The sequence below is a fragment of the Ambystoma mexicanum genome, chromosome 5p, assembly GCF_040938575.1.
Source record: "Ambystoma mexicanum isolate Mex_15411 chromosome 5p, UKY_AmexF1_1, whole genome shotgun sequence".
Lineage (NCBI taxonomy): Eukaryota > Metazoa > Chordata > Amphibia > Caudata > Ambystomatidae > Ambystoma > Ambystoma mexicanum.
In genome coordinates this window covers 270713583-270731135 of record NC_090930.1, presented here as the reverse complement: position 1 = coordinate 270731135, position 17553 = coordinate 270713583, and the positions used below count along the sequence as shown (strand labels likewise).

At 44.4% G+C, this 17553-nt stretch overlaps 1 protein-coding gene across 2 annotated transcripts in view; it reads right to left on the bottom strand.

Moving 5' to 3' along the window:
* The window catches only part of LAMP2 (lysosomal associated membrane protein 2), an 868131-nt gene that overhangs the window by 263416 nt on the left and 587162 nt on the right, over positions 1 to 17553 (bottom strand). For both annotated transcript variants that reach the window (XM_069612679.1, XM_069612680.1), the window contains exon 8: positions 14104 to 14265. In XM_069612679.1, the coding sequence (XP_069468780.1) occupies positions 14104 to 14265 (162 nt within the window). The remainder of the gene's footprint in view (positions 1 to 14103; positions 14266 to 17553) is intronic.

Sequence of the window (17553 nt, the reverse complement as noted above, 5' to 3'; positions counted from 1 at the left end):
ACATTCCATTTAATACACTATTTAATGCATATCTGTTTTTGTTTATAGATTCACTAAGGATTGGCTCCTCCCACCTTCCCACAAACTATATTTCATCAAGATGCACGCGCATTGTGAAGAGCTTGGAAGGGATGTTTGGTCTGGGTGGGCGTGCAGCAAACCCTTTAATTTGATTACTCTGCAATTTCACAAGCTGCAGAGTTTAACAGACATCTGCTGCATCACTGAGTCACTTGCTCTCTTCAATATGTCAGTGCTTCAATAATTATCTAGCTTAATTTTGTTTTTGCTTTACTTCAATATTTGTTTTTTCCATTTATTTATGTGCATGCCGTTGACATTTCGGCTAATCTTTTACACACAAAAGTGATATGCTTTCTAAAATGGGCACCTTAGAAGAGTTTAAAGTGTGCGCCTTTAAAAGATGTCACTATGGGGGCGCTGTTACGCACGACTGGAAATGGCCGCTCGTGTGTAAGCTCCGGCGAGGACGAGGGCCGTAATGCCGAGATATCCGTCGATATAGTCCGGTTCTTCACGACAAACCCCAGAGACGTGTGGCAGGGTATACAGAACCGCCCGGCGGGGTTTCAGGACCCGGGCTGGTGTAGGGCCGAAGCGGCGGCCACACCACCGACACACGCGCCGAAGGACGGAGCAGCCTGAGGCGCGGCCCGGAAAGGTGGGAGGAGCCTGGCCCCAATCTACGCGAGCAGCGGCCGGGAAACAACCGACAGAGCCGCATGGCAGACGCGCCGCGTATGATCCGAAAGACGAGGAGTAGTGGAGAACTCCTCCTGATGCCACCGGCTGCGCCCAGATAGACACGAGAAGAGGACCGCGGGCGCTGCAGCGGGGCTGGCATACTAGCACCCGCACTGGGAAACAGCGAACCCCGAGCAAGGTGCACACGCTCCCACGGAGGGGGTTCGAGGACGTTCTCGAGCCTGTTGGAACCAGGCGGACATCTCAGAGCCCTGCAGCGGCTGCCAGGGGAACTTGCAAGGTAGGCGGACAATTGTAGGAAGCCGGGCCCCCCCTGGCGGGTACCCCATCTGGCGACAGCCACTCCGGTGAGCGCACCGAGGCGCTGGGAGGTGGTGATAGTCACAGCCCTGTGGCTGGTCCCTGGGCCCCGCGCTGGACTGGGTCCTCCCAAACTACGCATTAAGCTGGGCAAGGCCATATGGGCAGGAACTGAAGGAACACTGAACTGTGCCCTGATCCCAGGACATGGGAATAGCAGCCTTGGCGAACAGACAGGAGGGGGCTTAGGAAAACACATTGAAACGGCGGAGGTCTCATGATATAAAACACGTCCTGATTCACCCCATGTGCGAGGCCTACGGCAATTTCGCCTGCGAAGAACTGTATAGTTAATGCATTGATTAAGCGATACCACCGTCAGTAAAGGGCCCCCGAAATACTGAGTACTGTGCCGAGGAAAGATTAGACATTGCTCACGCCAACCCCTCGGGAAACATAGGGCACCCTCTGACCACAGTGCAAATCCCAAGGCGATTACTTGTTGGAGTTCGCTGACCCGGGGCTTCTGACAGGGAGGAAATAAGAACGATGCCCAAAGGTTTTGGACCAAAGAAGGGAACAGGAGCCATTGACAGATATACAACGACAATGCGCAAGGAGTCCGAGCGGACGGTAACAGAGGAGGTTTCCCCCTTGGAACAAATGGCTCCTCCACCACCGATGATGGACCCCCAGGCGGTTTTTTTAGCTATGCAACAGGGCTTCTCCTCCCTAAACGAAAAACTCGATGGAATAACAGCGAACGTTGCCACTATCAGATCACAGCTGGATAAAACTACATCACGAATGACCGAAGCAGAGACGAGGATATCTGGCGCGGAAGATGCACTTGAGACCCTGAAGACCACAGTTTCCACGATGGCAATCGAACTGGGAACAGTAAAAGCTAAATGCGAGGATTTGGAGGCTAGATCCCGGCGAAATAATATCCGCATTATCGGAATACCGGAGGAAGCAATAAAAGGATCCATGGAAAAGGCAGTGGAGGACCTTCTTCGCAATCTTCTGGGGGACCCTGGATGGTCGGCAATGTTCATTGTAGAACGTGCACATAGATCGCTCGCCCCAAAACCGAAACCGGGTGCATACCCTAGGCCTATAATAGCGAGACTGATAAATTATCGTGACAGAGACTTAATCCTGAAGGCTGCTAGAGAAAAGCAAGAGTTGAGATGGGAAACCAGCGTTATCCGCATCTTCCCAGACTTCACGCTGGCGGTTCAGCAAGAGAGAAAGCAGTTCATAGAGGTCAAGAAACTACTCCGGGCCCGTCAGGTACAATATGCAATGCTCTACCCGGCAAGATTGAAAATCCAGCATCAAAACAAAACATATTTCTTCACGTTCCCAGATGAGGCGGCAAATTTCATTGAAACCCGTATAACCGAGCCAACCGCACAAAAGACGAATGGAAATGTCCCCTGAACTAGAGGGTTATCCGACAACAAGCACGTCAATGGAGAACATTAGACTCATGTAATAGCAGGGCCCCCTCCAAGGGAGCCGGAAGTAATAGGGAAGAAATATCGACCATTGCAAATCACGAAGATCGGAGAAAGTCCCGCATGTGTCATCATCAGTGAGAGCAACATGAAGAACCTGGACTGAGTTAACGAAACGAAAAGGCATGGGCACTTGCACTCGCCACAGTTCCCCCTGTAGCAGGTGCACAATACGTGGGATGGGAGGGGGTGGGGAAACATTGAAGTACATAGTTGGAGTTCGGGGAACTATGAGGGAGGGGGGAGGGTGTGGAAAGGTTTTGCGGGAATTGGTTCTGCATTGGGAAGTTTAAGAACAAAAAGCACGTTGGTTCATAGCACTTTGGTTCTAGAGCACGCACTACACATACACCATCAAACACATGGCCACACCTGTGTTATAGATAATGGCTGAACACGACACAGGCACTATTAAAATGCTGAGCTGGAATGTTAGAGGTTTGGGGGCTCGAGTCAAGAGGAGGAAAATATTTGCCTGTGTCAACAGACAGAACCCTAAAATCATCTTCCTGCAGGAAACCCACATAGGGCCTGAGTACGCGGGTCCATTGGTTGCACATTGGGGGATGCATCAGTACTACACCAAATATTCCAAAAGGGCTAGAGGGGTGGCCATTTTAATTCACAAAGCCCTCCCGTTTACTTGCAGCACCGCCGATTGTGACCCTGAAGGAAGATACGTACTACTTCATGGCACCCTAGGTGACAAAGAGGTGGTCCTATTAAATGTATATGGCCCCAATATAGACGATGCAGAGTTCTATACAACATTATTTGGAAAACTTGCATCTTATCCCACGGCCAGATTGTTAATCGGGGGGGATTTTAACACGATTCTTGACACACATCTAGATCGTACCTCAACACAACAGAGGGCATTGTCGAGAGCGGCGCAGAATATACTCACCCACATGGCTGACCTGAATGTGAAGGATGTATGGAGGGTGTTAAACCCGCTGAAAAGGGAATATACATATTACTCCACTGTACATGACATGCATTCTCGAATTGATCTATGGCTGGTAGATGATGAGGTGTTAACATGGACTGAGAACGTACACATCTATCCCAGAACATATTCTGATCACTCCCCGATACAGATAACGCTGTGCATTCCAGATGCTAAAGTGGGGAGAGCACCATGGAAATTCAAACCGGCGGCCCTACAAGACCTGGTGTACAAAACTGCACTGACAAGATACATACAGGATTATTTTGACATAAATGAGAATTCAGTAGCTAGCCAGGCCATATTGTGGCAGGCGTTTAAAGTCTGTATTCGTGGTAACTCAATCTCCACAGAGGCGGGAGTCCTCAAAGATATCAGGGGAAGATTGGCGCGCCTGGAAACACACATAGCCTCTCTTCAATCGTTATATGCACACACATCATCCGCACAACTGAGCTTGGAGATTAAGCTAAAATTAGACGAATACAAGGAAGAGGCGGACCGTGAGATCCGATATTTCGGCAGGCCAAGAGCTGCCCGCAGATACGGGGAAAGTGAGCGCCCAGGTAGACTATTAGCCAGAACAATAAGGGGTGAGGGGGGCCATGCAACAATACCATGCATAACGCTAAAGGACGGCACAGTTACCACCGACAATGCTAGAGTACAGGAGGTGTTCTATGAATACTATAAGGCATTGTACTCCCCTCAATGTAATGCAACGGAAGAGGAGATTGATGAATATCTCTCCCGCATACCAACAACATTATTAGCAGATGTTACTAGAGAATCACTTGAGAATCCGATAACGGAGGCAGAGATAGCAGAAGCTATAAAAGCCTTGCCTAACGGTAAGGCCAGGGACGGATGGCCTCGGAGCAGAATTTTATAAGGAATTCAGTTCTATCTTGGTTCCTAGGCTACACGCCGTCTGGGTAGAGGCCTTAGACAAAGGGGAATTACCTGAGACCACCAGGGAGGCGGTGATTACACTTACTTAAACCAGGTAAACCACCAGAGGAATGCGGCTCGTATAGACCCCTGTCATTAATTAATACGGATGCGAAGATTTTTGCGAAAATACTGGCAACCCGATTATCATCACTTATGCCCCATATGGTCCACCAAGACCAAGCGGGGTTTATCCTGGGCAGATCCACGGCAACGAATATTAGGAGATGTTACAATATATTGTCCAAATTAGCCCCCGAAACACAGGGAGTGGCAGTGTCTCTTGATATGCATAAAGCATTCGATACAGTTTATTGGCCCTTTCTATTCGGGGTTATTAGAAATTATGGGTTTGGCCCTTATATCATGAAGTGGATACGGGTACTATATGCGCATCCCTACGCCAAGATTAGAGTCAACGGCACTCTGACGGAGATATTAGAATTATTCGGTGGAACCAGGCAGGGATGCCCTCTATCGCCACTGCTGTTTGCCCTGGTGATAGAGCCACTAGCGGATATACTGCGGTCACGCTACAGCACATTTGGTCTGAGGGTAGAGGGTAGACTCCATATCATCAATCTTTATGCTGACGACATCTTGTTGTACTTACGGGATCCAGATCGTACGCTAGCCAAAATTCTCGCTGAAGTTAATAAATTTGGAGACTTCTCGGGCCTGCGTCTTAACCGATCCAAATCGGAGATCTTCCCGCTTACAAAAAATACCGTGGTACCTAATGATCTACATGGCCTCATTTGGAGCCCTGTGCATATCAAATACCTGGGGGCACACATAGCCAGAACAGCACAATTGACACGGGCCTTGAACTATAGCGCGCTGGCGGACGCATTATGTATTAAGATAAAGCGTTGGGACGCTCTACCAATCTCGATGATGGGAAGAATAGCCCTTATTAAGATGATAGTGTTACCAAAACTGTTTTATTTGTTTAGCACTGTGCCGGTTTGGCCGGGCCGAGCCCTGTTTACAAGGATGAGTGGTGCGTGTATCTCCTTTGTGTGGGGGGGGCACCCCAGGCTGAGCTGGAGGTTGTTAACAAACACATACACCAGAGGGGGGCTAACAGCACCTGACCTAGAGTTATATTACTTATCAGCACAGGCGCACTACGCAGCGCAATGGGCCGCTGTCTTCATCGATCCAGGTACCCCATCGCTAGGCACAACTGAACAAGAGGCAATTACCGCACTACACCAAATGACCACAACATCACACACACATCATAACTCCATAGACCCCACTAAGGTGACGGTTACGGCCTGGGTCAAGCTGGCAGACATATATGGTAAAGACAGGCTATATCATCCGAGTATGCCGATTTGGGGAGATCCTCGGACACCATTTACTCTAGACGGGGAAGTGGCCACACACTGGTCTTCCAAAGGTATATCCCAGTGGGGACAACTATTCTCAGGAAAGCTCTTTGTAAAATGGGAAGACATCCAGGAAACGGTGGGAAGGTCCAACTGTTATAAAAAACAATATATGAGGGTGAAAGCAACGATGGGAAAATTACTCCCCACCTTTCCCAATGAACCGGAGATTAATATGGGATTAGGGTATATGTTCACAGGGGGGACACAGAAAATCACAGCCTCAGCACTGTACAAAGTTATAATGCAAACACGCCCGATACCTGAAAGCGCATCCAAAGCCAAATGGGAACAGGATCTCGAACAGCAAATCGATGATCACGAGTGGGCTAAGATCTGTGAACTCACTAAACATATATCCTGCAACGCCAGGTATAGGCTAATACACTACAAAATAGTACACCGCACCCACTACACCCCAGCTAAGCTCAGATTAATTTACCCCGCTCTGTCGGGGGAATGCCCAAGATGCGGGGCTGAAGACGCGAACATTCATCATATGCTATGGGCATGTATAAAATTAGGCGAATACTGGAAGGAGGTGTGTGCAGCTCTAGACGAAATGGCAGATCAACCAGTAGAATGGTTACCACGGTTATGTTTATTGGGCGTGACAGGGAAAATGGACCCAACCTGGCGAAAGCTGCTAAACCTTGGCCTATTGATTGCAAAGAGAGTGATACTTATGAGGTGGAAAAGTGCAAACCCCCGACGAAGGCAGATTGGGACAACGACATGCTATGGACTAAAGATACAGAAGAACTGTATATTGATTCGGTGCTGCCCTCCTCAAAACCGAGGAATATATGGGCCAGGTATAAGCAATATTTAACAGACAAGGTGGAGAGTGAAAATACCGAAATTATGGTACCATGATATGTATGCATGTAATGTGCTAAATATGCTGTATGATTTGTATGTGCTTACCTCGTGCAACGTTAAATAAAGTTGTTAAAAGATGTCACTATAACTGCTCATGCTAAATCAAAGGCACCACTCACGCAGGCGCAAGCTCAATCCATTTCTTCTGATATCTGCTCCTTTTATCCTGCCGATGCTTCTAAGCCTCAACTGCCTGTCGCTATCGCATACCCCGCACTCAAGAAAGTGTCTTGCAATTCTTTTTCTCAAACAACTCTGCCCCAACAATTGATCAAAGACAAACAGGTCTATTCACTCTCCCTCTGTTCCAAACCTCAGTGAAATTACTATGGCTCTACTTCCTTTGAACCCTGTTCTTTACCAATCAACTAACTCCTTGGCAAAAAATTCTCTGAACGTGGAGGTCCTTGATCAAGCTTGCACTTCCTCAGTCACGGTGCTTGTCCATGCTCATCCTTTCTCTGCCTTCACGAATGATTTAATAGAAATTGACTAGCCTATCAAGATGTGGCCGGAGTTAAACTGAGTCTACCAGTGCAATGCCCTGTCTGTTGGCTAACATTTTAATTCTGCTCCATCTCAGAGTCACCAGTCCCAATCCCCCCCATTATGTTCGAATTTGCAATGAACAATTCATCTGCCTTATCCCTCTCATTTCCCAATCGAGAAAACCGTTGGAGATCCAAGACTCATTCTCCAACTCCTGACCCCCCCTAGTTCTGACCCCTTACTTCAAGCCACCCTGTTAGTCATGAATGTAGCTTTGTCTTCTATGTTTAGACTATTAATCAATAGATTTGAAAATGAACACAAATGGCTTTACTGCAAAAATGAGTGCAAGCCCAAAATATGAAAACGAAAGATGCTACAGATAAAAAGGATATGGATCCGGCTTGTGCAATAGTCCGGAGTTGTTCCTGTAGTTCATCTACATAATGACTCCGTGGTCTGTTTGTCAACTGAGCCTTCCATCAATGGAACATTAGAAACATTCAACTCAATCCAACTATTGACAAAGCCTTAAGCAGTAAAAACAAAGTATTACAAGTCTCTTGCTCAAGTGCTGCAGTTGCTATGACCATTTCATCTTTTGCCTCTAACAAACAATCTGCTAATGATTTTGCAGAAGAAAATAGACAAAGCAGCCAAAAGGTCAGGTGACTTTACTATATTTTCAAAACCCACTTAAGTCTCTAAACTCAAGCAGTCTCTTCAGACTCCACCAATAAAAAGAGTAAGATCATCAAAACGGCCCCTCTCCACAATCAGGCTGAGTCCAAAAGATACATAAGAATGCCAGTGCGGCCATCACTAAATAATATACTGATATTGCTCGACTCAATCAGAATATGAACAATTCCTGAGTAAGCAATACCATAAATATTGAAGAACCTCTAGATCATTTATTAAACGAAATAGAATTTCAGAAAGCAAATCATTTAGATCTCACGGCTCCAACAGCATACCTAATAGTGACCAGGTTAGGATTGCTAATCCAAAACCTTGATTTTTGCACTCTAGATCAATTAAGAGAAGAAATTGAAAAATCTGTACGGCAATATTTTCAGAATGCAGTCCCAGCTAGGAAACAAAGCAGGGTGCAACAACTTGACAATGGATCCTTCTACGAAATCCACTTCGAACCAATGGGCTGTCCACTTGACAACAAACCCTCCCCCCCATCAAACTTAACTTGTTCCGTCAAATCTAAAAGGTGAACATAAACAAAATTCATTTTTGCATACTTTATAAGTAGGAGAGACATCCATTCTACATTTAATAAGTAATCTTAACAGGACATGCATACTGAACATTTTGAATGATAACAGCTTAAAAGGGCCCCTCATCCTCCGACAGACCAAGTTGAATTCATTTGCGACACCAACCTCACTGCAGCCAGTTTGCGGATAAAATCAGGAATAGTGCTTAATACCATATGGCAAGCTTCGATCTTTGATTCACCCTCTCCTATGAACCCATTCAATTAAAGATCCAGAGGTCAAAAGAATTTGTAACTTTAAACCCTCTACAGATAGTGTAGTCGCCTTCAAGAATTTCATGTAAGGTTTTTTGCGTGAAGGTTAATTTGAAAGATCTCAAGCTCAGCTCTTGTCTCAAGATCAAAAGCGACTTCAAAATTAGCCCTTGCAATTGGAGCAAGATTACGACATAATTGCACTTCAGGAAACGTGGTTGGTTAAAACTCCTGTATGGAACTACTCCATCCTTGTGATACCTGTTACCAAACAAGACAAGGGCAGACCAAAGGCTGGGCTTCTTATAGCGGCTGTTAGGGATAATTCTCAGAAATGTGCCAATTCCCTCCACCTTAGAGACCCCCAGCAACTTTGCTGGATTTTGAGGACTTTATTATTTTAAACTAGAGGGAGAGAGACCCTTTTTCCACTCTCTCGTATTTTAATGTGATTTTTGAACTGTTTCTTTTGGTTATGGAGTCTGACAAATTCCATAGCCATCATATTTTACATTGCGTCACAGCACCTTCAGTGCAGTGACACAGGGAAGTCTTTCAGATTTCCCAAATGTTTCAATACCTTTCCTGGGATAAACTACTGTTTCCCAGAGCAGTAAAGTGAAACTGACTTTACTTACATTTGTAGCTTTCTAGACCCAGCACCCACTCTTACAATAGGGTGGCGGAGGGGTTACTTAGTAGCCCATTTGTCTAGCTTCGCATGTAACTATTTTATGTTACCCTTTCCTCGATGAATGGCTGGTGGCAGTGGTTTTCTTTTAACTACCGTGGTGTGCATTTAACGCGGGCTGCATTCACAGCTGCAGTAATGCACCCAAGGGTGCAATTTTTTGTCAAACTGGCCCTGGTCTTTTTTCACCATTTCTTTGTGGAAAGGTCCTTGTTGAGATTTACTCTGCGCGCCAAACCAGGTTTGGTCCTTTTGCTCGCTTTGCCTTTGGTGGGATTCACGAGTGAAGCCCGCCTCTGGCTCCAGAGTGTCTGGAGGGGGCAGGAAGTAAGTGAGGTGCCTGAACTCACTCTGCTTAGTCTCCTAGGAGACCCAAATGCACTCTGCAATAGTTGGCCAGTTGACTGGCAAGGACAGCCACCCTGCTGGGTGAGTGACAGCTAGGCTGGAATAAATGGGCAAACTGAATAAAAGCGAGGCTTTTGGCTTGGAAGGCAGAGTCAACCAGTGGACGAAGGAACCGAAGAACTGGAGGATGCCTGCTGCAACTCCTGGAAAATTGGTTTGCCCAGTGAAGCCCTGCTGCTGTGCTGAAACTCCAAATTCGTATCGACAAAGAAGCCCCTGCAAGGACAACTTCTCCCCTTGAGTTGGTGGGACCAATCAACTCCAAAGTAAGCCACCTGAACATTTTCTCAGAGCTAGTTGCATTGCCACACAGTTGCTGCTGGAAACCGAAACGCCAGGGAGAGTAACACCAGATTGTGTGCGTAGCTTTTAAGTTGGCCAAGAGCTCCAGGAAGATCCTCCCGACTCTCAGGAAGCAGGACCGACTGAGCCCGAGCCCCGACAGAGTGCGGGACCCATAAGCAAGGAAAGTCCATCTAGAGAACCGGAAACCACAGTGTTGCTTTTTGCGGTAGTCGCGAGGAGCTGAAACACCGAAGTGCCACTTGTTGGAAAGATTGCTGGTTGCGAGCAGCGACAGTCTCATTGCAGTGCAGGTGTCCCCAGAAGTCCTCCCTCTTGTCCACACGACTGAGGCCCAGGAACAGCGAGATCTGCATAGCTGCACAGGCACCGGAATGATCTGCTGCACTTTTTCTTCAATACAAAGGTACTGTAAAGTCTATGAGAACGTACCTCTCATTGTAGAGTTGCTTGCATCTTCTAATACTCACAAACAACAAATGAAATCCCCAAGGTAAGCGGATGTAGCTTCCCCATCAAAGCGGTCCAACTATGGAACTCTTTACCACTCCCCATTAGAGAAGACCAACCCTATCTGAATTTCAGCCTTAGCTATATTAACTGGCTCAAGTCTACCGATTTGTAAAACCTGCTCAGGTATGAATTACACCTTGCTCGGTACCCATTTGTTTTGGACCTTAGTACATCTGTATATTGTATATCTTTTACACTGTATTCGCTGACTCATCCATTTCCTGTATCTGCACTATTCCATTTTATACTTTGTACACTGAACCTAAGCCTTGCATATCCTGTAATTGCTGCGTCCTGATACCCTTGTGTCTGGTGCACATTATAAATGATCAAACAAGCCTAAACTTGTGGCCCTACATGGATTCTTTTCTTCAAAGACGACTCAAACATTGTGCAAAGACTTTTCTACTCACCTACCAGAAGTGCTTCAGCCCATATAAGACTTTTGCCCATTGACTTGGGCTTAACCCGTTATACTGAATGACTCAGGTTAGGGGATCCAAAAGTATGTGCCTGCTTAAGAATATTTGCGATCTCTTGTTCTAAGAACTTTTTTTTTGTTTTTATTTAAAATGATATAATTAATAAACTTTTCATTTGTGAACTTTCAAAATACTTCAATTATGCAAATTCTCATAAAACAATTTGGAGTAACATAGTAAAATCCACAAACAAGCGAAAAGAAAAAAAGAAAACTAGATTCAAAGCTATATATTTTTTTCCAAATCGAAAATATTGGGAACAAATTGCGTCATCGTAAAGATTGATTTTTTTTGTCTCGTCTGCTCATCATCAATGCCCATCTGCTTGCAGCGTCTAGTTACAGCGTAGTGATCTTAAAGAAATTCCCAAATAGACTTTTTTTTACCAAGTGCAGGGAAGAACATGATTAGATGATGCAATGTTTCAGGTGCATTCGAGTCCAGACAAAAGCGGCAGAATTGGTCTGTCATTGGTAGTGGTGTGGTCTAGTTTTCGTTAGTCTTCCTCACGTTGGGAGGATATTCAAACTAATTTTCATAAACACCTCGCAGACTTTTCGATCCAGGAATAGAGACGGCTATCTAGGGAGTTAATTGATGGCACATATATCGCCATGGAGATTCATGGAATACTTTTCTTTCTCTTCAATTGTCTTTAGCCAATCATTCCGCTGGAGCTTGATTTTGGCAGCATTTCAAGGGAAGTGTCTTATCAGTTTCTATTTCAAGTCCTGTATCCAAGTTTTCAGAAAAAAGTTCATTGCATTGGAAGTGTCTCGTAATATTTGTATGGCTGGCGTTTTTTCATCTGAAAGCACTTTGAAGAATGTCTAGTTGTTTCCATAACACAATGGAGGCTTTTGACTGGGTTGCTATTTCATGTCTTATTCTGGCCATTGGATAATTACTTGGCAGCCTGAAAACTTTCTGCCAAAGAGGCTTCCAGCTTTTGCCATTTGATGTTTCCTGCAATAATCATTGATTCACCCCAATTAGTAGTAATGGGAATCACTTTTAATAGGCAATTACCGGTTGTGGCTATTTTAAGCCGACAATGTCATGCTGCTGTCCAAGACCCGGGGAGGTTTACAAAACATACTGTCTGCTTTAGGGGCATATGCAGACAAAAACCTCCTTCAGATCAATGCAGTACAAACTAAAATCCTATGCTGTAAACCGGGGCAAAAAAACAATTGAGTATGTCGAAATGGCTACTGAATAGCAAGAAGTTTGAGATTGTTGATGACTATAAATACTTTAGGCATTGGCAACAACCATGCCTCAGATCAACCTTGTTTACATGAATTGGAATGGAAAATTAGGACATTCACCTCCAAGCTCATATAATCAAAGCTAAATATGCAGAATTCTCATACTCTCTTTATAATCTTTTACATGCAAAAGGCTTCTGCAACTATAAGATAGAGCAGAAACCAATCCCTGCAGACCCGAGTCCCTTTGGACAAAAAGTGAAGGCTTATACAGGAAAGGGGCATTAGTCTTACCAAAAGGTCTTACAATGTGTATCTTGAGATTCGAATTGGGTTTTCCTTCCTTGTTTTCAATGTACAACTGGAAAGTATACTATATTACACGCCAAAAAGCCACCGACACCTGACCCCACACCTCTCCAACACTAAGCCTAGAACACGTTCCATGCCACCTTCATTGGTTTCGCTCAACTCCCAGAATTCCCCCCCTAACCCCCCACCCATTCACTATAAGCTAGGATGGCATCCTAAACTGTCCACTGGGCCAGAGTTTAGACACCAATTACAGTCAGCTACTCCCCCACCCCTGAAACCAGTGAGGAGATACGGTCATAACAGGGTACAAAAGGATAACCAAACTAAATAAAGAATTATATAGTACCAAGAGTGGAAAGGTGGATGTGATAAATCATTTCATAAGTAAGGGACTATTTTCATTATGAAGTTTGTGTGGGAGCGTTGGACTGGTTTTCTGTTAGATCATCAAATCAGTAGTATAGAAGCATGCATAGGATTGTACCAGAGACTTTTCCTAGTACAATGTGCAGCCTCATATGACTTCTCCTGAAGCAAACTGGCAGTGCAAAGTTTCAATAGGAGTGCAAGTGAATGGGATGCACATCAGTTCCTATGGCTGGTGCCTCTTCAAATGTTAAAGGATTGTTTGTGCCCAATGTTACTGCATGTTTAAGCTTCAGGTTATTCAAAGATGCAAGCCAAATGCAATGGCATGCCACCATTGGTTACAATACACAAGGAAGATCTTCATAGGATGCTAGGTTAAGCAACACTTTAAAATCAAAATGAATAAAAGCAAAATATCCAGAAAATGTGAAGACATTGTTAATTATTTCTACCCCATGTGCCCATGTGTGGTTCAGTGTGCGAGGGCCAAGGAAGCAATTCAACTGAAGAGAAGGCTAAACATTCATGGTGCAGAGAGGTGTTACTATGAAGAGAAAGTTGAAGATGGCATAGGTCGAATGCAGTTTATGGTCAATATCTTTGTGTCATCATTACACCATTCTTTGAAGATAGATTTACAGATTGTTGGGGCACTATTACTATTGCAACTGAAACTAACAACTGAAGCTGCAGAAGTTTAATACGACAAAGCAGATAAAGCAGGAACTATCTGAACAACCTGATGAAAATTCTCAGGTACTTAATGTCATGCTATATTGCACAATGGACCATTATCTTGACAGTTAAAGTATTTCTAGACTCCAACTTGTTTAAGAAAAGGCATGGAATGTGTTTAAGTACCAGGGCTTGGGTAGAAAACAGTTGACTGACATGCATTAGGTCTAGAGAAATATGAACAAAAAACCAATCCAAATGTTGAAACAGGACATAAAGAATGGGACGTTTTCAGGTATTTTGATAGTTACTTACTAGGCAGTTCAAGGGATATATCTTTTTATTTAAAGGCTGCAAACCAATCCAGGCTTTATACCATATTAAAAGTACATGAAAGCAAAGCATTTTGTTGCACCAGTAACATATCACTGACCTGTAGAGAACTTTCCATTCTGCACAAGGAATGGCTGGACCCTTACATCAAACACATTTATGGAAATATTTGCAGCTATTTCGATAGTCTGCTGATTGACACACATATACGAACTTCCCATTTTAGCTTCCCAGGAACTGAGGTTTTTGTTGACAAAGAAATCTAAAAAGGAAACAGGGTGATATAGTACTGTTAATTCACAATGCAGCAAACCATATTACTAACATGCAACCTACATAAGGATTTGTTGTGAAATGGAGCATAATGGTTGTGTCTGTTCCAATCTGAAATCGGTGAATTTAACAAAACATTTGTATTACAAAAACACTGACGCGGGAATGGTGCAAGTGTATGTTAAGGGCATTGTTAAAATGTTTTAGTAAGCAAGAACCTTATATATTTGCATGCCTTCCCTTTACCTCCTGTATGTGGTTAGGTTAAAACAAGTGGACTTGTGGCTCCAACACCACTCGCTTTTGTTGAACCATTTTTGGATGGAGAGGACGGTGGCAGGGAAGGTAGGGAAATGAATGATCGCTGTTAAGAAATCTTTCCTTTTTGCTGCTTTCGTTCCATAGACTATGGGACACCCTTTCTGCTAATTTTCAACGCAGTCCTGACATTTTGAAGGCAAGTAAAGCTTGCCTAGTACCTAAGAGTATCTGTACCAAGAGACGGTCTCTTTGGATAGTCACTCTTTGTGAATGCTTATATTACAAATGCACATATCGTACCTTACAGTGAAGTTGGAATGCTTTGTGAATGGCTTTTTTCGTTACTTTGACAATGTGCCTAGGACAATCTGGTGGCAGCTGCAATTTGTACCGTGTGGCATTCCACTTTTGCATTCGCCGTGAATGGCTACTAAAAAGAAAGGAGCCTAGCACCCTAAGGTAGCTCTTGACCCATACTGTCATTTATAATTCCTGTCTTCTCAGGCCAGGAACATTATGTGAAATCCCTTTACCAGGGTGAACTGGCTTTCAGGGGCAAAGGGGCGGCTTGTGTGTGGCCAGAGGAGCAGGCTAGAACGGTCTAGTCTCAATCCACATCTCCGGTGAATGAATGTTGCTGGGCAGATGTGGCCATTCATGATGGGACAGTTACTGACTGTTTAGGAGCATGCCTAAGCCCACCAATGGTAGGGATCTACACTATTCAGCCTACAACTTCAGATCAGATCATTGTAGCTAAGTCCCCCATGAAGGGGAGCACCCAGCTGACTCGCTCACTAGAAACTCCAGCCCACCATGCATCGACTCCAGTGCGGTCCTGGTGAAGCCATGCTCTCCCTTCATAAGATCTACTCAACTTCGCAAGTGGGCGAAATGACTGAGAGCCATAGATGAGGATCTGTCAAATGCAAAAGGTTAGCTGTATGACATATATGATAAAAAAGGCTCTGAAAACAGTTCGGCCAGCCGGCTCCTGCAGGTGGTAATATATAATACAATCAAAGCAAGCTCTAGGGGCCAACTACAGTGTTTGGTATTGCAGTAGATCTGTAGATATCCAGACTGGATTAAACTTGATCACTATGCGTAAGCATTAAGTTCGCCTAATGCATTTATTATGCAAGAGGAAAAAGAATAAGAGTGGATTGTGTAGCAGGCAGAGAACTGGCCAAACTAGGTGGAATATTGTAGTTGGCGGTCATCTCACTTTTAGGGTACCTGGTATAAAGCAACAGGTTGACAATATAGAATATCAAGGAGTATGGGGTTGAGCACCAGTTGCAGGATGTATGCAACCTGCAGGTTACAGAACTAGGTATGCCATCAAAAGCATTTGATCGTGTGATAATGTACATTTTCAAAAGTACACTAGTCAATATGCTTCTTCCCAACAAAATTAAATATAGTCTATACTATGAAATTCAGATACACTAACCTAAACTTTACTGTAAAGCATGGAGATGAACAAGTTACTTACCAACTGGTAACGTTCTTTCGATTGGATGTTCCTCCAACGTATTCCTCATCTTTGATGTATTCCATCAGCTTCAGAAAAGATTTGGCAGAGGGCGCCGCGCGTCGATGTCGAGTCGATGGTCCCTCGAAGGCCTCCGTCGAGGGTGACATCATCGGGTGTATAAGTAGCACGTGCGGCGCCCGTTGCCCTCAGTTCTGTTTTTCCCTCTTTCATTGTCGATTTTCCACTGTGCAGACTGCCGGTAGACCGGTATTTTGCCTTGCGAGAGTTGGAGTAGCAACAGCCTGGGAAAAATCTACAGAGGGGTAGGTTGGGAGGGCGATGAGGAATACTTTGGAGGAACATCCAATCGAAAGAACGTTACAAGTTGGTAAGTAACTTGTTCTTTGAGTGGATTGTGTCCTCCAACATATTCCTCATCTTTGATAGACTCCCAAAGCAGTAAGGATAATTCTTATGGAGGAGGGATTCGATTTTTTTTCTTTTTTTTTAAATTTTCAGATGGCCGAGTATAGGGCTGCTCTACCAAAATGTAGCTCCTTAGATTGGGAAGCATCTACATTGTAGAATTTTGAAAAAGTATGCAGCGATGACCAAGTCGCTGCTTCACAAATGGACCTTATAGGAACACCTCTTTGCAGGGCTGTAGACGAAGCAATGCCCCTGGTGGAATGAGCCCTTAAACCTTCTGGCAGGTCTTTTCCCGCCAGTCTGTAGCATTCCGAAATGCAAAGCACAATCCAGCGTGATATTGTCCGTTTTGTTACTGATTGACCCAATCTTTTTCCTGTGTAGCCAATAAACAGTTGGTTGTCCAATATAAGCCTAGAAAGATTAGAGATATACAAGCTTAAAGCTCTTTGTGGATCCAACCTGTGTAATCTTTCCTGCACCTTACTAGGATGGTGTGGAGGATAGAATGCCTGTAATACCATTTTTTGATTTAAGTGAAACTCAGATACCACTTTTGGTAAAAATGAGGGTTTAACCTTCAACACAACTCTGTCGTTATGGAACACAGTATAGGGTGGCCCAGAAGACAGTGCCTGCAATTCGCTCACTCTTCTTGCAGATGTTAAAGCAACTAGGAAAGCAGTTTTCCATGTTAGGAATCTTAATGGACACGTGTGCAAAGGCTCAAAAGGAGCACACGTTAAGAATTTTAGGACCAAATTGAGATCCCAAATCGGTACTTGAAATGGGTGAGGAGGAAACACATTGGTGACTCCTTTTAAGAATTGTACAATCAAAGGAATTTTGATATAGGAGCATTCTTCCGACGAGCGCTTGAAGATGGAAAGCGCCGCAAGATAACCTTTAATGGTTCCAACATTCAGACCTCTATGTGCTAGGGTTAGAAGAAAAGATAGTACTTCTAGAATAGAACATAGAAAAGGATTGACATTCTTTTCTCTGCACCAGTTGCAAAACTTTTTCCAACGGTAGAGACTTTGTTGCTGGCCTTCTTGCCGAAAGCAACGCCTCCATAACGTCATCTGGAAGGTTCCAATCCCTGTA